The sequence below is a fragment of the Eucyclogobius newberryi genome, unplaced genomic scaffold (assembly GCF_026437365.1).
Source record: "Eucyclogobius newberryi isolate DKJ021-1_F unplaced genomic scaffold, fEucNew1.0.hap1 SCAF_19, whole genome shotgun sequence".
Classification (NCBI taxonomy): domain Eukaryota; kingdom Metazoa; phylum Chordata; class Actinopteri; order Gobiiformes; family Gobiidae; genus Eucyclogobius; species Eucyclogobius newberryi.
The window spans coordinates 32,274,212-32,297,869 of record NW_027315823.1 but is presented as its reverse complement, the minus strand read 5'-3'; the positions used below and the strand labels follow the sequence as shown (position 1 = coordinate 32,297,869).

Genomic DNA, 23,658 nt, shown 5'->3' with positions numbered 1-23,658 from the left:
TTAAAATACTAAAAACTAAAAATCCATTGATTAACAGACATATTTCATCAGGAGTTGTTGATTATGCAAAAAAAAAAGGTATCTGATAATAACAGTTGTCTGCCTATGTAAATGCACCATACCTGAATGAACTATATCATGCTAACTTCTATTAACATGATTCAGCAACAGCAGGTGAATATAAAGTCAAGATTAGTAGTAGTAGTAGTAGTAGTAGTAGTAGTAGTAGTAGTAGTAGTAGTAGTAGTAGTAGTAGTAGTAGTAGTAGTAGTAGCAGCAGCAGCAGCAGCAGCAGTAGTAGTAGTAGTAGTAGTAGTAGTAGTAGTAGTAGTAGTAGTAGTAGTAGTAGTAGTAGTAGTAGTAGTAGTAGTAGTAGTAGTAGTAGCAGTAGCAGTAGCAGTAGTAGCAGCTGCTGCCATTGTAGTTTTAGAAATAGAAGTTATAATAGTAGATTTTTCAGTAGTTAATTCCTTAATAGTAGTAATAGCCGTTGCATTTTTAGTAGCAGTATTTTAGTATTAGCATTAATTCATGTTTTATTTAAACTTGCCCATAAAGACCGGGCGATACCCTTATGTCCCTTCACTGCAGATGTATTTACAATTTATGCAAATGGAATGAATCTAATAGCACAATATAGCATAATACCCATACTTATTCTCATATGTCACAGCCACAACGACAGTAATGGAGGCACGCTTACATTTGAGTCAACGTGCCGAGATTTATTAACTGCAGAAAAGATGAGCAGCGATTGAAATTCACTCCATTCAGTCTGTATTACTCATGTCCCGCTGATCATGGCTCATTTCGACTAATAGATCCAGTAACTACCTCTTTGCCTCGCGGTGTAAAATGTATCATTCAAACAGAGGTGACAGTCAAGGACACGGCGACAGACCTCTCCCTCTTTCTTAGGGCTTTGCCGATTTATAATAAAGGCATAATTGCAAGCGTGTATTAGCCCGGTAGTGCAGAGACCTATGTGTGTGAAAACATTGGTGAGTCATAAAGCCTTCTGTCACCATCTGCATTACAACCGGCGCGGACATGCCGGAGTAATCGATTGGCCAGGGGGAAAAAAGACTCAGATAGAGAGAGCGAGAGAAAGAGACGGAGAAAAAAAAAACACCATCAATATATTGCATCGTTCGTGATCATCTTCATCATCAGAGAGCGCTGTTGCTATGGAAACACTCTCCCTGGCCAATCGACTATTGAGAAACGCCAGGGCTTTGGGAAAGTTGCATGAAACGTGAGGTGGACGACGCGTACAGTCAGATTCAAATCAAATCAAGGCTCGGTCTGAATTGCCGTTCGATGTCTTTTTTTTTCTTCTTTTTTTTTCCTCCCATGTGAAATTGAATCCAGTTGCCCTTTTTGAATGCGCTTTGTCAAGGGCGTTTGTAGGTCACGGCCTCTCGGCTGCTCTCTCGCTCCGTACATGTTTGCGTACACGTGTTGTAGTCCTGCACGGGCCTGGAGTGACTGTACTTGACATGTCCACGCGTTCTCCGGGGTTCAGTGGGCTGCCTTCAATGAGTGGGATGCATAGTGTTTCCATGGGGATCTATTAATAGTCGCTGACAAAAAGCGCCAACTGTTAAAATATGCCTTCATGTTTCATTTTACCTAATAAATAATGATAATCTAAAAAAGGTGTTTGTTTTTCATGAAGAGGTGAACTGGTCCACTCAGCTAAACAGCATGACCACACTGCTGCAGTCCCTTTATGCTTAGAATGAGGCTCAACTATTTAGATTTTGAAATGAAAAAATGGTATAAAATAACATTTGATAAGTTGCTCTAAATGATAATTGACTTTCATATGGGAGGAACACCAAATTAGTATTGTTTTATATATATTTTTTGCCTTAAACATGGAAATACTAACTATTTGTGATTCACAGTGCCCTTTAAACCACCCAGGACCTTTCACTTTAAAAGCAACCTTTAATAATAACCTTTATTCATACAGCACTTTTCTAAACATTAGTTACAAATTGCCTCCCAGTGCAAAAATACATACTTCTACAATAAAACAGGAAGAAAAGAACAACCAAGCCAGGTCTAAACTAACCTACTTAACAAGTTTAATTTGTGATTCTGAGTCATTTCAATTCATCTTGCCCTGTTTTCAGTTAACTAGACACTTAGTATCAAATTATAACATAATTATAACATAATCAATCATCATTTTGAATTTTGTTCATTATAAACCACAAAACTGATTTAATGATTGAATGGCTTAATAATAGAAACAAGCCCACTGACTTCCTGTTTAAAAGTGCAGAATTGATAAGTGGCATTTCACTGTGACAAGCAGCATTTACATGTTTTTCAGTGACATTTTAGAACCCTACATTCATCACTCAGAGTCATACATTTTAAAATAATCAGAACTAAGTGCAGGGATGCAGGTGAAAATGGGGGGTAGGTGAAAACTTGAGCCTCAAATGAGTTGATGATGAGTAATAAAGGATAAAAGCTCAATATAGTTGATTTTGCATATGTCCCCTTTAAGTGTTGTCGAGCTGTGTAGACCATCAACAGCCAGTGCAGTCTTCTCATTAATATTTCATCTGCTTGTCTCCACCATGGTGTCCTGGAATATATTTTTGAACTCTTAATGGTATGGCTATAATACCATATGCTTGTCTTCTTCTGCATTGATTGGCCATCAACGATTCACAGTAACTGCAGAGGGATGAGAAATGCCTGCGGTACTTTAGACTTTCTGTGGAATATCAGTTCTAATGAGCTTCTTCTTGTGACGATGACATAGTGTTTGTGATAATGCAGCTGTCTTCTGTCTTCATTACAAACTAATGGGCTCTGCCAAGACTCTGAACTCATCCCCAAGCTTTATAATGTTGTGACTCACCTCTCCAGCTCAAACCTCATTCAGGCCAGTTATTTAGACTCAACAGATTCTCAAACTCTCTGTTTGATTGTAGAAAGTGATGTTGTGTTTTGAAAGTAAAGATTTTTCTGATTGCTTTCAAAAGTTCTTGAAGTCTTATGTTTATTTTCCCTGTAGAGAAATGTGTCCCCTGCATTTGACACCTTACTTCAAGTTTCACACCCTGAAAGGTGGAAGAAGAGATTTAAATCTATTGATTTGACATCATTTCAATATTTTCTAGTAGATGTGGACAGCACACAATGTGATGTTGTCACAAAGTGCTGCATTTCCAATATATTTTCTGAGGGGGGAGAAATGTAAGTAGATACTGTGTAAAACATTTAAGACAGAGTAGGGTCATTGTCATTGCAGATGTTTATGTAATAACTACATTTTTATTTCCTTTCATGAAGCTTGAATTAAGTCCTTATTCATAATAAATAAATGCATTAATACACTCTAAACTCAAACACTGAACCCTTTAATTAAGCAGTTACAGAATTAGTTAATTCTGAATAATCTCTGTTCATGCTTTACTTTGGCTAATTAAGGTTATTATAACGTTGCACAGATATTTTAACTCTTCATTAATATACTACTAATACTGCTACTACTACTGGTTTGTAGGATCTGGCAGTGTTTCTATTTCAGCAAACAAAACATGTTAATTAATCAGTATTACAAGTAAATCGTTAAATGTGGATCTAAATTACATCTTGCACTTTTATAGAACATTAGGGCATAGAGACTAACAAAATATTTAACACCTGTTGATGTTATTGTTGAAATAATTTAAAAGTTTAAAATACTGTGTGTTCCGACCGAGCAGCCCGACTACAGAGGCTCTTGTTATATCAGAACAAATGTTAGCGTGCCTCCCCAGCCTTAGCCTTGTGTACTCTCTTCTCACACACTCTCTCACACTCTAGGCACGTGAATCTGGTCACGACTCAAATCTTTTCTTTTCCTCCTTCTCTTCCTCTCTCTCTCTCTCTCTGTCTCTCTCACTCTCACTACACCAGTGTTTGTGTGCAATATTCCACAATTCCAAATCGAACCGCGGGGATCAATACCAGCACGCTAGGTCCTCCTCACACAGACAATTAAAAGGGAATTGATAATGCAGCTATTTATAGACTGATTTAATTGTAACCAGGGCATTCTCTTACATAGCTGGGATCTGCTCTTTTTCTCTTGCTCTCTCCCTCACTCTCTGTATCCTCCGCTCGCTCATTCATTCTTTATCAAATGAAACCAATTGCGTTAGTCTATTGTTCCCGCCTGCATTAGCCCCAGACATAAAGCAGCTTTATCCCCGCAGTGCAGTCTCCAGTGGATGAACACTATGGTTCCAAAATCTGTCGCAAATAATGTAGTTATTCATATTTTGTTGATAGCAAGACATGAACCACTTGTTTTGTCATTTTTACATTGATCTTTTCCAGTTCACGTTTTAATCCTTGGTCTACATCTTGTTCGGTGTTGGTTTATTTCATTTGCCTTTGCATAATGTATACAAAACGCAAATCCCAAATGTTTTAGCTTAATCCTGATTCAAATATGTTTAAATCACACGTTTCTTCTTGTTTTTGTTTAGCTGTATGATTTTCTTTTGCAAATCACAGTATATAAAATGTCCTAGTCGCAAAAGAGAAAAAAGATTTGTTAAATTAGTATGATGTAGATGTAACTGGAATGATAATAAGCGGCGACGGTAGAAGGAGACTGGCTTTATGAGCTCATGTGAAGCGGCTTGTGTGTGCCGCTGTTATCAGGTGGATCTGGTGCCATTCCTGGGAGACCCGATGACGCACCATTCATGACATAATGCTGTGGTAATGTCTGAGCGAGAGAGAGAGAGGGGGAAAGAGGGGAAAGAGAAGAAACAAGAGCAAGGGCGGGGAAAAGAGAGAGAGAGAAAGATAGAGAAAGTGGACAGAGGGAAGAGAAAGAGGGTTGAGAGAGGTGAGCAGCAACAGAAATGGACCCTTTAATATGCCATGTCATTAGAATGGAGGGAAAAGAGAAATGGACATAACTAATGCAATACATCAACATTTATTGTGAATGTTGTTTTGAAGATATGCAACATTTATATAATACAGTTTGTATATTTGTTTAATGGTTGGGACAGTGGATGTTAATGAACATACATAAAATACATGCTGTAAAACATGGCAGATTGTTGCCATGGGCTAACTCCAAGTGTATCAATTTATACTGAACACTTGAACTGCAGAGAAGTTCACGTACCACCAGAATGTCAAGAGTTTTTAGATTACCTACAAAAATGTGGTTTTGTAAAATATTCTCACTCTGTGAGAATTCTCACTCATAACATCAACAAGGTCTAATAAACACTTTCTGCAAAGAATACATTTGATTTATTCTGAAAACAAAGTGGGATTATTGATCCTAATATAACAGTGACACTTGATAATACTTTTAATAGCCTTAATAAATTATGAAAAATAATGAACAAATTCAGTTTATTAAGAATTATGTTATTATATATGTTTTGTTTGTTTGTCTTATAGGTGTGTGTGTGTGTGTGTGTGTGTGTGTGTCTGTGTGTTTAAATGTTTGATTTCGACTGACTGAGTCTGAACTAAAGTTTGTTTTGTATTGAATGAATTAAGGCTAATTATTATATAGTGTTACCAAACAAAACAATTAAAACCTCATTTGATTCAAGAAGAACTTCCGCTTCTCCACTTCCTCTTTCAAACTCTTAACATTGTCTCTCTATCCTGTGTCTCCCTCAGGCCTCGCGGGCGCATTGCCGGATCTGGACAAGAGAAAAGACATATTTGGGAAAAACCTGATACCTCCAAAGACGCCAAAAACCTTCCTGCAGCTTGTGTGGGAAGCTCTGCAGGACGTGACGCTCATTATTCTGGAGGTCGCGGCTCTCATCTCCCTGGGCCTGTCCTTCTACCACCCGCCGGGACAGACCTCTGGAGTGTGTGAGTTTGCAGCCACACAGACTGTACATACACAAATACACACCAGACGCAAGCAGACACCTTAACAAACACTATAATGTCTTCAAACAAAAGCTGTTGGTTCTACTAAAGCTACTTGAGCAGTTTTAGACTAGTGATTTTTATTTTGCTTTCAATCATAATGCCTACATTTAGGGTGCATTCACACTTAAACCCTAAACTGAGCCCATTTTAGTCCTGATATGGGCTTGGTTTTGTCCCGTTCGAGTCAGTTCAGTTCCATTTTTGATACAATGACCTTTTTGACCTTATTCTATCCAGACCACTTTTCCCTCTTTTCCCACGTGATCGGCACATTCGTTGTAATCACACTTCCGGTCCAGCGAGAGCTCAGTTGGTTCAAATAGAGAACGAGGGAAAAGTCTTGTCCAATGTCCAATGTTTATGTGACCAACAAAACCCTGGCGGCCCGGAAATGGCTTTTTAGTCTGTGTAGAACTTATTGGTCGCCAGCCGTGTGTTAACTAATACAACGGGAAGGAGGATTACGTGGTGTAAGGCAACTCCCAGATGGGCTTCCAGAATGAGGTGAATTGACCTTTATTTAACCAGGAAAATTCCAGCGGGATTTGAATCTCTTCCAGGGCCCCAGAGGGAAGGAGCCTGGTGTATGTGCTATGACAGGCAGTTGTTGTACATGCTGAAAATACAAAAAAAAAAAAAAAGTTGTCGTACAATTTTTCCCCAGTTGCGCATTGACAGAATACATTTGTTTTCTGGTGATCTGACATGATCCATCAACAAAACTGCCAAATCCATTCGTTTACGCATTGCTGACTAGATTTGTGAGTAATTATTTAAGCAAGGATTTGCAACTAAACTAAAAAACCACAACAATCTGTTATTTTGCCATCTATGAACATTTAATTTGTCTTATCCCTTGAAGCAGCAGTGTTAGTATTGCATGCCTCTAAACCAGGTGGTGGCTGGTTGCATGATTTAGGTTGCAAGAATAAGGGCATCAGGCGTAAAAATCTATGAGTCACAATGGCATATGTTCACTTTGGCAGTCCCTGACCAAAAGGGGAACACCTGCAGGGACTGTTGGATTACGCCTCATTCCAGGGTCTGTTCCAGTCGACTGTAAACCTCTACAATGACAGTAAACCCGGCTGATACTGCTCCTGCTCACACCGCTCTTACTCACAGCCCCAAAGTGCAGCGCTGTCTCACTGTTTGCTTGCCCCGGTCTAAATGTCGAGTGACTAAGAATTGTGTGTCCATTTTGTGTGTGTGTGTGTGTGTGTGAGTGTGTGTGTGTGTGTGAGTGTGTGTGTGTGTGTGTGTGTGTGTGAGTGTGTGTGTGTGTGTGTGTGTGTGTGAGTGTGTGTGTGTGTGTGTGTGTGTAAATTTGCGTGTGTGCATGCTTGCCCACTTATTATAAATGTGTCAAGTGTGCTGGAGGTTAACGAAGTGTTGAGTGGAGGAATAACCTTGAGCTCCTAATGCCCGTACATCAGCCCTATGAGCCGTGAAACAGGAAATGAAGACGGAGATCATAATGGGAGGGCTGAGTCAGCAGCATCCGTCATGGCCGCCTCCCTCCCAGCATTAGCGTTTTAATGAAATCTGTTTAGGCCACTAGAGATTCCAGCCGCAGTTAGCACACTTAAACTTACGTACAAAATGTCAGCATACTAGCTCGAAACGGTTTCTGGTGCTACAAAAGAAGTTGTGATTTAAAATAGTCAGTTTAAGGCATAGTTCATTAAAATGTTATTGCTAAGTCGAGGGTTGTCAAAAATGAGATACTTATTTATCTATACTAAAACTAGTATTGAATCTAGATTCTAATTTCAACAAGTATCAATACAAAAAAATAATAATGGACAAATGTGACATTTCCTGACTAGTTTTAGAATAACTTTGAGCTTTTCCAGATCCAGGATAAGACCACATGGTAACACTTGTTTTGTGTATTTGGTCGGGGCAGATCATGTTAATGAACATACATGATGTACATGCTGGACTAATTTCCCCCATAGTCCCTCTCTCACAAACATTCTCAGTCACACACCAGTGTACTTGGTCCCTGGAGGCCAGGTGGGTGAAGTGTCTTGCCCAAGGACACATCGACAGTGTGCACTACTACCCCCGTGTGGCACCTGGGCCCAGCCCTTCTTCGCTTCTGAGATCTGATGAGCTCGGGCTTTGACAAGTTGCTATGGCCACCAGAAGATTGGAAACTGGTGCAGGGAACTTGGGTAAAGATTTGGACCATTTTACAAGCAAAATAAAGTCTCTCCAATTCAATCTATTCATCAAAAAAGTAAACCCTCAATAAAAAGGGGTTTTATTTGAATGTTTATCCCATACTGTTAACTTTTTCCTGAAGCTGGTCACATACTAGAGGCATTTTCCAGGCAATTAAAGTAAGACAGAAAATAAATTTTGATTTCATAGTGTCAATAATTATTGACACCATCTTTGAAATGTGATGTTTCTTCTCACATAATTGTAACACTGAGAGTTGATATTGTGACATCCTTGGTCTTGAGCCTAAATGACAGCAAAATATGGCAAACTTTTCCACATTAGTCCGACTTTGAGTTAAATACTTTCACCGAGCAGTCTTCAGTTAAGTTCTAAATCAGATCTAAAATAATCTAGAGGAAGTTAGCACAAAAAAGAGAGTTTCTCTCATTGGGTTTCCCCTGCTAAAAACAAAACATATCTGTCTTGTAATCCTTTGAACGGCGGTTGTACTGGTCTTGGGTTTGTGCTTTCCCTCCAGGAGGCCGCAGTGGATTCTTACTTAAGTCAGTTTTAGTTCTATTTCATATACATGTAATAGTTTTTCTTATTATGAAATGATTCAGTAAAAACAGTAGTCATTGTTGGTTCATATTTTTAACATTGAAACTGAAAGTAAATGATCTTTTTATTAGGGTAATTCATATTTGATTGCAGCTATAAAACTTGCCAAGAAAATCACTGATCACTGAATACGTCTGAGCAGTCAGGCTGTAAAACACTAAGGTGGAGAGAAAAGCTACACTAGGTAAATGGCATCTGCAGTTGTAGTTTTAGATTAAATATTATACCATTTTAAAAACATTAGCATTTGATTTTCTGTAGAGTTAAACAATACATTTCTGATTGTGATGTTAATTGAGTTTTTTTCACTTGGTTCATAGTGATGAGAATGTTTCAACTTGAGAAAACAAAATGAGAAAACTATTTAATCTGTACAAAACTTGAATCCAGTGAAGTCATATGGCAATAGGTGGCAGAAAAGTTTCAACATGTTTTTTTTGTTGTTTTTTTAAACTTTTTTTCTGCTTTGTTTATAGTTGCATTTGAGAAACTGTAGCACAAAATGGACCCATTCATCACAGGCTTTCACAAATGTCAGGTTTACGATTGTGAATAAAAAAAACCTCAAAAAACCTTGATTCCGTTATAAAAATGTGAAATTGTTACCTCAAACATCAGTTGGCCAAACAAAAGGCAATATTTATCGATTCGTTAGTCTTGCTTTTCATTCAGCACCATGGACAGCTACAACCGAGTTCCACAGGCATTACTTTGTGAATCAGGAGATTATTTTAAACTAATTTGAATAGGCTATTCAATTGCAATAATATATGAGCGTCACACTTTTTTTGTTGATAGTTGGAGCATATCACCAGTTATTATAGTTTCCATGACGTCATAGTAATTAGGGCTGTCTTGAACGTCGCCAAAAATGTTTAATACCAAGTTATTAAAAATACATATGATAAATATATGTTTTAAATGAAATCCTGTGAGCTTATTATCTTGTGAGTGCGGTTTGGGTCAGATATTTGGTCTGATCCAGATACTTAGATACTTCATCGTTTTAAGAGTTTTACCAGATTGATGCCTCGCCCCTTTATGGCGACTAATCAATACACAAGACTTATCTTTAGTCAACTACTAAATTATTTAGTCGACTACAGCCATACTAATAACATGTAAAGCAAACTCTATGCTCACAAATGTTTGAGATAAAAACATGAGTCTAATAAATTCTTTTGGACAACAAAGAAGATAATACATCTTTTCTCAATCTTTTCCTTAATTAATCATTTTAATTGCTTTCTCGTGTTTGTTTTGGATGTTCTGCAAATGTGATGATGCTATTTCAACTGGTTAATTACTATTTATTTAAACACTACAATATTAACACATTTTTGTTTTATTTGATGAATTTTAATCAACAGCTTGTGCTACTGTTGTTATAATAAATGTCATTACAGTTTCAATGCTGATTTGGAAACAGCAAACAACACTTTACTTTGCAGTAATTCTACAGACCCTATCGTGATAACGCTTACTTACATATCAGTAATACTGAATGATAATGATTATAAAATGTTGTGGTATAGTTCATTTTAATTCAGTCTCATCCTGTACACGATAAATAGCTTTATGGATTATACATAGGCGTGAAAAAGCACACCATTGCCCCTGCGAGCTGCACTGTTTTATAGTCCAAGTTAAATTAGTCCTGGGAGAGCCTTTAAAGTCATCCAGCCAAGAGTACAGCTCCAGTTGGCTCCAGGAGAATTCCACAAAGCACCGGGAGGAGTTGGAGTAGAGCGTTTTTTCATTCCCAAACGCATAGTCTGTCAGAGCACACAGGGACCGGAGCTCATTTATCAAAACCAACGCAAATAAATGAAGATGGGAAGAGTCGATGTGAAAGGGTTGTTTTTCACCGTCTATTGAATAAACTGTAGAAGTAAAAGGGGATTTACTAAGGTTTTGTGTGCACTAAAGCAGAATTTAAGTGGATTGATCGCAGTTTAGCTTGTTTCCCCCCCTTTGTTAGACTACTCTTATTATTATTATTGTCGACTAGTCACGATTAGTACTTTATAGGAAACATATTTGGATTTTTGTTACATTTATTTTAGTTTTTGTCAACTGTGTTAGGGAGGGATTTACCTCACTAACCGCCTAGATTATTGCAATGCACTTTATGTTGGTCTCAATCAAATGTCTCTCGCACGACTGCAACTTGTACAGAATGCGGACGCTCGCCTTTTGACTTGTACAAAAAAACAGGTTCATATCTTACCTGTTTTAATGTCTCTGCACTGGCTTCCTGTGTCTCATCGTATTGATTTTAAAATCCTTTCATTTGTTTTTAATTGCCTTCACGGCCTCGTTCCATATTATCTGCCCAACCTGATTCAGCCCTTCGCCCTGGGCGTGTTCTCTCAGGTCAGCAGATCGTGTCTTGTTTTTGGGACCAAAAACAAGGAGGAAGCTTAGAGGAGACCGTTCCCTCTCTGTTGCGGGTCCAAAACTGTGGAATGCGATGCCTGTGATCTTAAAACAGGCCCAATCACTTTCAACGCTAAAATGTTGACTTTTATAGTGTACAATGTGTGTGCATTTCTTTGTCTAATTTTTTATTGCTGTGTTTTTTATTACTGTTGTTCACTGCACTCTGGTCAACTCTGTGGTTTTCATAGTGCAATAGAAATAAAGTTGGATTGGATTAAAAAAGAACAAGCATATATGACGATTAGACATATTTGAATTGCTCAACTAAAATCTGATCAATTGCCCAGCCCCACCATGGACATGTACAATTGAATAAAATGTTATGGAAGCTGTAACATCTCCATAAACACAGGCACGCCCTAAAAAGTTACATAGTGCTCGTTTTAGTGTAACTTTTTTTTAAATTTGTTTGAACACTCAATTTGTTTGACACTTCTGACTTAAATATACTTCTAAACAGCGCACTGCCATACACTGCTAACATGTTTCTCTCGTTTGTATTTCAGCATGTGGCTCCGCTGCGGCGGGAGCAGAGGACGAGGGCGAGGCGGAGGCGGGCTGGATCGAGGGGGCGGCCATCTTGTTGTCTGTGGTCTGTGTGGTGTTGGTCACTGCCTTCAACGACTGGTCCAAGGAGAAGCAGTTCCGGGGGCTGCAGAGTCGCATCGAGCAGGAGCAGAAGTTCCAGGTGGTTCGGGGGGGACAGGTCATCCAGCTGCCCGTGGCCGACATCGTGGTGGGGGACATCGCTCAGATCAAATACGGTGAGGAGAACTGTCTCGGTATTATTATTGATAGATGTTAGTTAAATATAAACTTCATTAATCACGGGGGGATTTCAAAGTGGCCATCTACCTACATACAGGAGACAATCATTCTTAAATAAACTATTCACAAATACAGACACCATGACTAAAGTGAACTCATAATCTACTTTTCTTTTAAATTATCTTTTATTTGTGACCAGTTTGTATGTCAAATCCTCTAAAATATAAAATAAAGTTGATATTTAAGTTGACTTTTTAACTCATTTAAAGATTAAAATAAGCTAAACTATCAAATACAGGTAAAAGTAAAAATATTTCTTAACTTTTGTGATTCATTTTACTGACAATTCACATTTGTCTGATAATTAAACCTCAGAGACATTCTGTTTGATTGACATTATATCGCCCTTCAAGAAGTTATTTCAAAATCTGCGCGAAAATGTCCTGATATTTATCTTAATTTATTTACATTTGTGCTTGTTTTGTCAGTTTAGGCTAAATAAATACTCAATTCAATTTATTTTTGTAAAGTCCAAAATCACAATAGCGACTCGAGGCTTCAGAAAATGGTTGATTTAACCAACAGAAAGAATTAGAAAATCAATAAAACACTGAATAATGTATCTTCAGAAGCAAATGTTTTTCACAATTCTTCCATTCCCCTCCATCGTTCCACACCATTCTTTCAATTCTTCCTGTTATGCAAAACAAATTAAATTATAGTTCATCATCGGAAAGCTCTTTGTGATAAGTTTGGTTACAAAAAGGCATTGATTGGCTTGTGCATGTTCTTCCAAAAGTAATTTTCATGGTTCACCAAGCCAAACTAGGCCTCCTGCTCATTTCCAGAAGGGGATTAAAGTTATTAAGTCCACCTCGAGCAATTAAACATATTAAAGGTACGATATGTTAATGAGCAAACATTTAATTAACTGGAGACAGTCCTATATACCGACCCACTCACACAACTCTCCTGGGGCCTCACTCTGTTGTATATATCTACAGTATACAAGCGAGGTGTGAAGTCTCGCTGGCTAACAAACTTGTTTTGGTTGGCTTAGGGGAGCTTCTTGGACGGCTTGTTTGAAAATATTTACTGTTAATGAAACCTGTTGTGTCTTTTAGGTGACCTGCTTCCCTCTGATGGAATTTTAATTCAGGGCAACGACCTAAAGATTGATGAGTCGTCATTGACCGGAGAGTCGGACCATGTAAAAAAATCAGCCGACAAGGACCCCATGCTCCTGTCTGGTACGTGGCTCGAGTTTCAACAGATTATTAGTTCACCTTTTGAGAGCTTTGAATGGTTGCGGTTATTATTTTGGCAATGTTTGCAAAAAAAACTCAAAAACAACCTTGTCTGTGGGGGCTTAGTTTATTATATTATCAGTTTATTTTTGTAGTTCGAAAACCACATTTGAAAACATGTGCAAAAAGCTCAGAATGCACTTGAGAAACTTGAACAAACAACCACATAGGGCCGCAGCATTAAATTGCCATTTAAATAGGCTTTAGTGGTGCGCAAGTCCATATAAAATATCCATATATCGATACTGGCAGAGGTATCAAAAAGTATCCAAACTCGTGATACTCAAAATATCAATACTTGAAATTCCTTAAAAAAATATTATTTATTTTTTCTTCTATCAAATAGTTGTTAATGTTTGAAATACAGTGTTTTTATTTTAAGTTTTACACACATATATTAACTTTTCACATTAATTCAAGCAGGGATAAATAATGGAGTTATTTCTATATATTTCAATTCAAAATTGTCTCTGCAAACAACAAAACATGTTCTTATTTTGTATAAAACCCAGTAGTAACATCTTCTGAAATGCATACAGTCCTCAATTTGCTAATATTTGTATGTACTTTTTTCTCAAATGTTCTACTTCTGGACATTGGCATTAAAATGCGCTCCGTGAACCGAATCTTGATTTTGAAAGATGAACTGCCAAACTAACTGCAATTAGGTGTAGTTTTCTCGAAAGGTTCAGCTCTGCCTTCTCTCTAACGTGCACGTGTCTCAGTAGAAGCACACACCAGTGGGCTGTGTTTTTGATGCCTCGTCCCCTTTAATACATCACCGTTAACATATGTAAATGAGCAAAGCAGGTTTGTCTGTCAGTCAGAAAGCCTTTTAAAGTCATATTTGAGCTGTACTTTCCTGTGTGGGGAAAGATCCTTTATACACGTGTAAGCTGTGGGTTTACCGCACGGGTGGAAGCTTGTTAATTAAATTGGGATGCAGGAAGCGTTTCAGACGTAATTATGTAATCAAGCTTGATCCTGTATTGGCTTGTTTTCACCGTAGACACTGCTAAATGCTAAAATCTAGTTCTTCTCAATATTTTTTGTTGTAACATCTGTATAGAATTCACACAGAAGTCTGAAGAGAAAGGTTATTTTGATCTATCAGACAACAGAACTACAAAGCTGTGCACGGTAAAAGATACCTCTGAACAATTGTTGGTACTTTTAATTTCATGTTTTTACACCTGACGGAGCTTGAAACAGTGTTACGGACACGTTACATGGCAGCCCTGGCTCAAAATTGTAAAAAATATGAACAAATAAGACTTTATTTCAAGACGCGCGGCACAAAGTAAATGACCAAAAGTAGGACGTAAAAAGCAGGATCTACGTACTTGTGATAACATTCACTTTTACCTCAAACTGAAGTGTCTCCCGTCCTCAGGCACTCATGTCATGGAGGGCTCCGGGCGCATGGTGGTCACTGCGGTGGGAGTGAACTCTCAGACCGGCATCATCTTCACTCTGCTGGGGGCCGGAATCGAGGAGGAGGAGAAAAAGGAGGAGAAGAAAGGTACTGACACAAAACACATTTATATTTCAGCCACATTTAACAAAGTACTACATTATTTCCTGCTGGTTAGTTTTTCACCTTTGCTTTGGAAAGGAGCCGTTAAAAACCGTAAACCTTTGTGAAATAGTGGTGACATTTTTGACAATAGGTTGTGTTCATGTGATTTAACAAAATTCTCCGAGCCTATTGAGCGCTTTCGTTTGATGTTTGTTGCCATGGTTTCTTCCCTGACAGCACAAGTCCAGAAAGCTGAAAGTGGCAAAACAATGTGTGGTATTATTTAAAAGTAAAGACTTGATTGTTGCCACAAAAGGATGTAAAATAGTGAGTTGCACTTTGTAACTTTTCTGGTGTGGTAAATCATTAAATTGGTGTTTTTATTGGTGTTTTTATTGCTGAAAATGAATAAAATGAAATAAATAAATACCACAAACAAACATACGCCTCACCACTAGATCTGATCTGAAACCTTCTTGTCTCTGGATATAGATTTGTTAAATGCTATGTTGGGGAATATAAAGCAATAACATCTTCATTTTCTCAACAATTTTCAAATTGTTTGGATTCTCTGTTTGAATTTCAGATTTTTACATTTCACAAATTGTACATGAACCCAACCTATAAGCTTTAGCCACAATGTCTCTGCTCAGTTCAGTCTGTGGCTGCGTTCACTGTTGTCATGACTGTCATATTGTTCCTAATTCGCCTTTTGAAGGTGGGGCAGTGGAGGACGGACACCAGAACACAGGTACAGTATCACTTTTCTCTGACCCCGGCAGTCCTACCTGAGCTTTGTGACCTTTAACCCCAAAGACCCCTTAAGAACCCACCATTTATAGTCCCTACACTGCAAAAAGAGTATCTGTCTTAATTATAATGAATTCAGTCACAAATATATTTCACTATTTTATTGAAGTATACATTTTAAATATATTAACATCCAAACTAATAATTTAACAATTACAGAGTTTTTGCATTCATAAAATGAATCTAGATGGAAGTAGTTTTGATTACTTTTCTTCTTCTTTTTTTGAAATATAATGCATTTGAAATAAGAAAAATTAACATAATCCACTTGTATTGAACATTTTACTTGAACTTTGCAAAAAATCTAAATGAACGAATGCAATATCTAATAACATAGGACTATTCATTTGAATTGAATTAATTTAAACTAATGCAGATATCACATTTTTGCGGTGTTCTCCACGTTAACGCTCACTTAAAAAGAGAAGCTCGGTCCACGCAGCGCTGCATCTTTTTAAGTGTTAACAGACGACACATTTTTCCTCCTTTTCTCTGCGCGCTCATCAAACTAACAAGCTTTTATAACAAGCATTCAGCATCAGCACGGTTTCCTCCATGTGTAGACTGTCTTTAGAGAGATGAGCTGCCAACTCAGAGCGGTAATAATGAGAACAATGGGATTAGGTTTAGACATTATCTGTTCACATGTACTTTTCTGGGGCATATGGTGATGATGAGGGACTTCTCTATGATGTTTGTGTCCAATAGATTTGTCTCTGCTAAAAGATTGTCCTAATATATCTTCAGAAGGGCTGCAACATGCAAAGGAAACTGACTTGGGCAACGCTTTAGACTTTTAAGTTTAAGCTCTAACAAATAAGTAACATGAATAACATGGTTAAAATATTTACTAAATCACTTTGTGAAATGAACAGGTCCATTCCTGTTGACTGCCCCCGCCTCCTCATGTGTTGTGTGTTTAATGTTACATTTTATGTGCTATGGAAAAATAACTAGTAATAAACCTGCTACTTTATTGTCATCACTTGTCACTGACATAGGAGTGAACTTAGTGTTGACTTGAGCCTAAATCTTGAATGTCTTATAACCATGTTATTTCTGTTCATTGTTTTGTGTGGCGGTGTGCCTGTGTGGCTGTTGTGTTTTTGTTCATTTTGACCCTTATTGTTACCGGCTAGACTGCACCCACCCCCCTCTCCACCCCATCGCCACTATAGCCACGGATGGGGCTGCGGGCATTACTGCTCCCGGCAGTGCCAGCCTCATTAATGGTAGGTTGATAAGCTCTGATCTCTGACTGTTGTGACTTACCTCTCCTTTCTCTGCCGCCCGCCTCAGCTCCTCTGTGTTCTCTCTCTGTCCACGCTTTAACTGTGTCTCTGCACTCACTATGAGCATACACTTCACATAAACACATTTCTTCCATCCAGGGCATTTTAACTTAGGCCAAAGTGTTTGAGTTAGTGCATTTAAATATATATGCATTAAAATATACAAAGTACATGACATAGTAATTGCTCTATCTAAATTACATTTGCTAAAAATACATTGAAAAATATAATTCATGATATCATAATCATCGTAATGCACTTTACAGGTTTATCAAAGTGCTACGCTGTTGTCATTATTCTTTCATCCCATAATCTGTGGTACTGTTGTAGCCACAGCTGCCCTGGAAGCATGCTGCCAATCTGTGCCATCGGCCCCTCTGACTGCCACCACCATTCACGTACACAGCACACATACAAACAGTAAGTGCACTCGTCCACCGACCTGAAGGTAGTACATACTACCTTCAGGTCGGTGGACGAGTGCTCTAACTACTGATCTACTGCCGTTCCAAATATACATTCTTGCCTCCAGAGATCAACCTTGTAACTTGGCCTGCGACTGATGCAGTCATTGTGCTGTACATCATTTCTCTAAATGACAGTATAGGGACCTAACCCACTTAATTTGTTTATTACTGTTGCCCAGAGTACAAGTTCAAGTCCATTCATTTGTATTTATAGTGCAGGAATTAAACTATTGGGTCATCTGCTCTGGTTAGTTAGGTGTGTCTTCTGAGATCATTCTTTTTCCACGCAAACTGGACAAGATACAATGAGATTAAGTCCCCTCATCGCGGATCTGGTTGGGTCTTATCTGCTTCTCCTCAGAGATTGCTTTCTAAAGCGTTTGTTCTCGATGCGGAGGAGGCGTGATTTGCAGCGTAATGTTGCCCTTGTCCTGCGCTGGAACAGAGCCATTTGTCATCTTCAGCTTTATTGTGACTCCAGGGACTCGGGCTAATGCGAAACGTGGAGGTGGAATGAGCCGCATTTCCTGAACATACATGCTAGAGACAGGCCCAGAATCGAGTTTGGACGCCCTGCAGAGACTAGCAACAAAACAAACATGGCATTATTACTGTAATTACAGCGTGGAGTCCTTTAATCACCAATATATACAGACACAAGGAACAGGTATTTTTAGCTGCCTTTGTGGAAGACATCTCCAAACAACCCAAAATAGATAAATGCAGACAAATCTTCCCCTGGACTTAGTTTGGAGTTTCAGCTGGAGTTACATAACTCCACAATGTGGGAGGCTCTTCCTTCAGGCTCTTTCTCTTTCCCTTTTTCTCTTTCCCTCTCTTGCTCTCTCTCCTTCTCTCTCTGTCCTTCTCTCTCTCCGTCGGCTCCAGTCGTGCATGTGCCTCTCCTCTGCATGCTTTCTGCTGTTTGTCTGTGGTGTGTGCGCTCAGTTTGTGTGTAGTGTTTCTGTCTCGATAACTAATTTTCTCCTCTGATGGTACGGTGGCCCTGAAGGGCAAGGGACAGACACAAATAATGACAAAGAGAGGAACTGTTTGCAACTCACAAAAACAAGTTGCAGAAGGAGAAAATAAAACTTGCAAAGCTGTGACCTCTGTCAGACAATGATAATGACATTTTACCCTGACTTAAATAAATACCCACATTGCCCCTGTTTCTTGCAAACAACAAATGAATAAAATGATCTTTTATGATACTTGCCACCTGATATATTGCTACAGACGACTGTGCTTGAAAAACACGGTAGATATAATCAAACTTCTATTAACTTTTGCCATGTATTTAACTCTTTGTGGCTTATTATCAATGTTTTTCAGATTTTGTAATTTACTTTCTTTCACTTTTCAGGGCCACCGTAATGGGTTGACTTAAACGGATTATATGTGTACAATTATTTGTTCAGAAAGCATTAAGTTATAATATATTACTGGCAAGGTTAGTCCTAAGTGACTAATAGACAGACTTGCATACACATTATTCATATTACATGTGTACATTGTTGTCAGCTGTCGTGATCTCGCTGCACATGGCCTTTTCTCTGTGACATGGATAAAAGTCATTCTCCTGTTGCTGTTTCCGTTGTGTCCACGTCTTTGGACTGTTGCTGTGTCGGCCTTGGTTATTTTTGTTGGTTATTGTCTTATATGTCTCCATCATAGGTAAAATGCAAGATGGCAATATGGAGAGCAACCAGATCAAAGGTAACAAACCTCATCTCGATCTCTCCTCTGTGTTTTCCCCTCATTCACACTGTGCACGTTCTGGGTCAAATATTACTATTGCACATGTTTGAATAAAGTCGATACCCTCACGTTGACCTAGTACGTACACGCTGTCTCAGTAGTGTATAAAACCCTCACACTGTCTCTGAAGCTTTCATTGTCTTGTTTCTCGTGTATGTGTCGTCTACTTGTCTACGTAACTCTTGAATTGTATTAAAATGATAATAATTATAGGTTTTTTGAGACACTATCTTTATTTATCTTATTTGTAATAGAATATTCAGTTGTGACTTTATGAAGTTAAAGGTGCACAATGTAACTTTTCTGGTGAATGGTCCGCCACCTACGTGTCTCCAAGATGTTATTGTTGTTCCTTGTTCCACTGTATGACAGCTACACATTTTATTGTTAAAATGACATTCTTACTGTGAAAAGGATCACCTCCAGAGATTAAACTTGTAACTTGTACCTTTATGTTTGCCGCAATATCTTGGCACTTTTTTTATACCATAAATTTACCTTCAAACTATTTGTGGAGGATAATCACATCTTATTGTCTGTATATCAAATTTAACTGATTAAATAGCAACATTGTGTGATTTTGTGATGCCATTGTTTAGGCCACTGTAGTCTCCTCTACCCATGGGTTTCAGTCTCATGACTTATTCATGTCACCGCCATTTTGAAGACATCACCACATGCTGTTGTCTATCTCTGCTGTTAGATAGTCATGAAAAACAGCGCATAAAATTGAAAAAGAAAAGCGTTGATAAGAGTTTGAGAAGACAGAGGTTATGGGCTGTGGTCCTTATCTACAGCGGCGAATCGCTGACACTTAAAAGCAGCTATAACTTGCCACAACAAACTTTTCATCTGAACTTCCTCGTCCACAAGCCCTCTGCACAGGACGAGCCCTCAAAGCTTTCAAGGGCACGGACTTTGTGTCTGATCCTAAAATTAGGCCCATTAAAAGTCTTCAAGTAGGCTTACGTTTATTAGCATAGTCATCCAATAATATGTAAACTAGCATTAGCCAGCTGCTAACTTCCTGAAACAAACAGCTCAGCCTCAGTCTGGAGTGATTTTTGTAAGTCCGCTGGTCCCTCCTGACCACAGTAACACTTCTTTGCAAAAAAGCAGCATCTCCATGGATACAAGGAAGTGGCGGCTCTTTCATCAGAAAAGTTACAGAGTGCACCTTTGATATTCATGACTATCGATATTAGCCATGAACCTTGTTGTGGTTGCGGACCTGCAGAGCATACAATAAAGTTTAATCTTTTTACCTAACATGTTTAGTTTCCTGCAGGGAACCTTTTTTTTGTTTTTGTTTTTTGGCCTGAAGGCTTTATTAGACAGGAAAGGACATGCAGTACATTGTCGAACTGGGGATTCAAACTCACATCATTCTTAAATCATTTTAGTCCAACTTGCATTTTATATTCTTGATTTACGACTTTGCTGCAAAGGTAATTGCGTAGCTACTAATAGTAATAGAAATGCAGTTATAACAAGTGACCTAGTTTGTTTTTTTAAAAGTTTTTATTGCTGGTTTAAAATACTGTAATAATCTGCACTAATTCAGAGAAGTTGTTCTTTTCGTTTACAGGTTACATTTTTACTGTTCTTTCTATGGTGCTTTTTCAAATGCTGGTTGTACATTGATAATATGGTTTTCATTTAGTAGTACAATAAGAGCTGGGACAGAATGGTTATTTTCAGTTTTTACATATTAAGACCAGTTAATTCCCATTATGGCTTCTGCTATTAAGGGGAATAATCATATTTTGATTTTCGTATATGTTATCTGAACTATACAGACTCTAAAATACAACAAAAGACCTTATTTGACCACAAATTAAATTTAAAAAAATTATATATATTTCAGTTTTTTATCAATAATACATTTTCTCTCGAAGCCTTCAGTTCCCATATTCTAACCTTTATATGGTTAAATTTGTACAGTATAAATAATCCTTTTTCGTCAACTAATCAAAAAATAATTGCTGACAACTAAATCAATCGTTAGTTGCAGCCATAATTTCCATTATTTTTTAATTGACTGGTGCAGTGTTTCTTAAACACGGTACAGTATGTGTACCACTGTTACCCTCAGAAGTTTGAGTATATGTTTTATTTAGAGGCAAATCTTTTCATGTTTTTGTCATCCTTTAACTTTTTCTATGGTTTAGTCTCATTATAGACCTGATTCGATGTATTTTTGGGCCATGGTTAGCCCTTATTTACCCAGTTGAATGCGGGATTAGATCTGTTGGTACTCACACAGTTTAGTTGCCACTTGGTGTGGAAAAGTTTGAGAGTGACTGGACTAGTTTAATAATAAATTCTACATGGCACAATTTACTTCTATTATTGACAATGAAAGACAATACTAAACTGACCCATACTGTACTGCTTTAGTTCCAGTGCCCACTTTTGAACATAAAGTATTAGAAGTTGTTGTTTTTTATTGGAAAAACAAAACACATAATAAACAATGCACTTGTGATTTATTTCATGTGTAAGCTGTGCAGGAGCTGTCGATACCTCTGTGTCGACCCTGTCTTGTGTGTGACACCACTGTCCCGTGTGCTGTCTCCACAGTCAAGAAGCAGGACGGTGCGGCTGCCATGGAGATGCAGCCCCTCAAGAGCGCAGAGGGAGGCGAGGAAGAGAAGGAGAGGAAGAAAGTGTCTGCGCCCAAAAAGGAAAAATCTGTGCTGCAGGGGAAGCTCACAAAACTGGCCGTGCAAATCGGAAAAGCAGGTACAGTTCGAACAAGTTCAGAACGACATTATCACTCAAGTCAAGTCAAGCTTTATTAATCTCGAATACACAGTTGAATCAAAACTTATTCCATCAAGGCCAAAAACAAGGAGCATTAGTGACTGAGCTGGTGGTTCAAGTCAAAGAGACGAGGCTTTTGCCCACATTTCTTGATTTAATGTGAAATTGTAAATCTTAAAAACAGAAGGTTAGATAATCAAACAATGAAGCAATCAAAAGCTGATTCCTGTTCACAGGAATTTTGAAAATGGATAACTGTCCCAGAGTGCCCCCTGTCCTTAGACCCTCCTTCTCGGCAAGAAAAAAACTACAGAAACCAAAAAGAAGAAACCTGGAGGTGAACCACAGTGGAGGAAAGATCCTACTCCCACATACGGATGGCTGCAGATGGTCCAGGAGCTTCCATTTGGGGAAAGACTGTGGAGCCACTTAGGAAGAGAGAGGATTGGAGTAGAGAATATAAACTATGATAAAACAAAGGGCATGCATAAAAGGTATCGGTATTCAAATAGAAACAGACGACTTGTCTTGAACATGCTATTGGAGACAAATACATATTATTTAATACCACACGAGAAATAATCTTTTAAATAATGTTCGATAATAAGTAGATGGGTTATAATTGCTTGTAATATAATTATAAATAAACAAAGACAGGTTCAACGACAAATTAGTGCTTATTAATGCATTATAAACCATATTTTTTATTACCAAATGTACTAATAAAATGTATCTTAACCACTGTGTCACTGCAGTATATATTGAATATAACAGGTTTGTATCCATCCATCCACCCATCCATTTTCTTCTGCTTATCCGTGGCCGGGTCGCAGGGGCAGCAGTCTAAGCGGGGACTCCCAGACTTCCTCCTCCCCAGACACTTCTTCTAACGCCCCCGGGGGGATCCTGAGGCGTTCCCAGGCCAGCCGAGAGACATACTCCCTCCGGCGTGCCCACCTACCCGGCGGAGGAAACTCATTTCGACCGCTTGTATCCGCGATCTTGTCCTTTTGGTTATTACCCAAAGCTCATGACCATAGGTGAGGGTAGGAATGTAGACCGACCGGTAAATCGAGAGCTTTGCCTTTCGGCTCAGCTCCCTCTTCACTACAACGGTCCGATGCAGCGACTGCATCACTGCAGCCGCTGCACCGATCCGCCTGTCGATCTCACGCTCCATCCTTCCCTCACTCGTGAACAAGACCCCGAGATACTTGAACTCCTCCACTTGGGGCAAGGACAACCCCACCCACCTGGAGAGGGCAAGCCACCTTTTTCCGGTCGAGAACCATGGCCTCGGATTTGGAGGTGCTGATTCTCATCCCAGCCGCTTCACACTCGGCTGCAAACCGTCCCAGTGCATGTTGCAGGTCCGGGTTTGATGGAGCCATCAGGACAACATCGTCTGCAAACAGCAGAGATGGAATCCTGTGGTCCCCAAACCGGACACCCTCTGACCCCTGACTGCACCTAGAAATTCTGTGCATAAAAACTATGAACAGAACCGGTGACAAAGGGCAGCCCAGGCGGAGTCCAACATGCACTGGGAACAGGTCTGACTTACTGCCGGCAATGCGAACACAGCTCCTGCTCCGGTCATACAGGGACCGGACAGCCCTGAGCAAAGGGCCCCGGACCCCGTACTCCCGGAGCACCCCCCAAAGGACACCCCGAGGGACACGGTCGAAAGCCCTCTCCAGATCCACAAAGCACATGTGGACTGGTTGGGCAAACTCCCATGAACCCTCGGTTTGTATCCATGTATGGTCAAATTTTATATTTGACCACCAATGGGCAAT

The 23,658-nt window shown here is 38.9% G+C and overlaps 1 protein-coding gene across 2 annotated transcripts in view; it reads left to right on the top strand.

Moving 5' to 3' along the window:
- atp2b2 (ATPase plasma membrane Ca2+ transporting 2) overlaps positions 1–23,658 on the top strand; it is a 102,659-nt gene that overhangs the window by 30,689 nt on the left and 48,312 nt on the right. The window contains exons 2-9 of one of the 2 annotated variants that reach the window (XM_072452674.1): positions 5,671–5,871; positions 11,676–11,933; positions 13,062–13,187; positions 14,638–14,766; positions 15,482–15,514; positions 16,713–16,805; positions 19,010–19,051; positions 21,677–21,838. In XM_072452674.1, coding sequence (XP_072308775.1) covers positions 5,671–5,871; positions 11,676–11,933; positions 13,062–13,187; positions 14,638–14,766; positions 15,482–15,514; positions 16,713–16,805; positions 19,010–19,051; positions 21,677–21,838 — 1,044 coding nt within the window. Of the gene's footprint in view, positions 1–5,670; positions 5,872–11,675; positions 11,934–13,061; positions 13,188–14,637; positions 14,767–15,481; positions 15,515–16,712; positions 16,806–19,009; positions 19,052–19,813; positions 19,838–21,676; positions 21,839–23,658 lie in introns of both variants that reach the window. The other variant, XM_072452675.1, reaches the window with a different exon arrangement.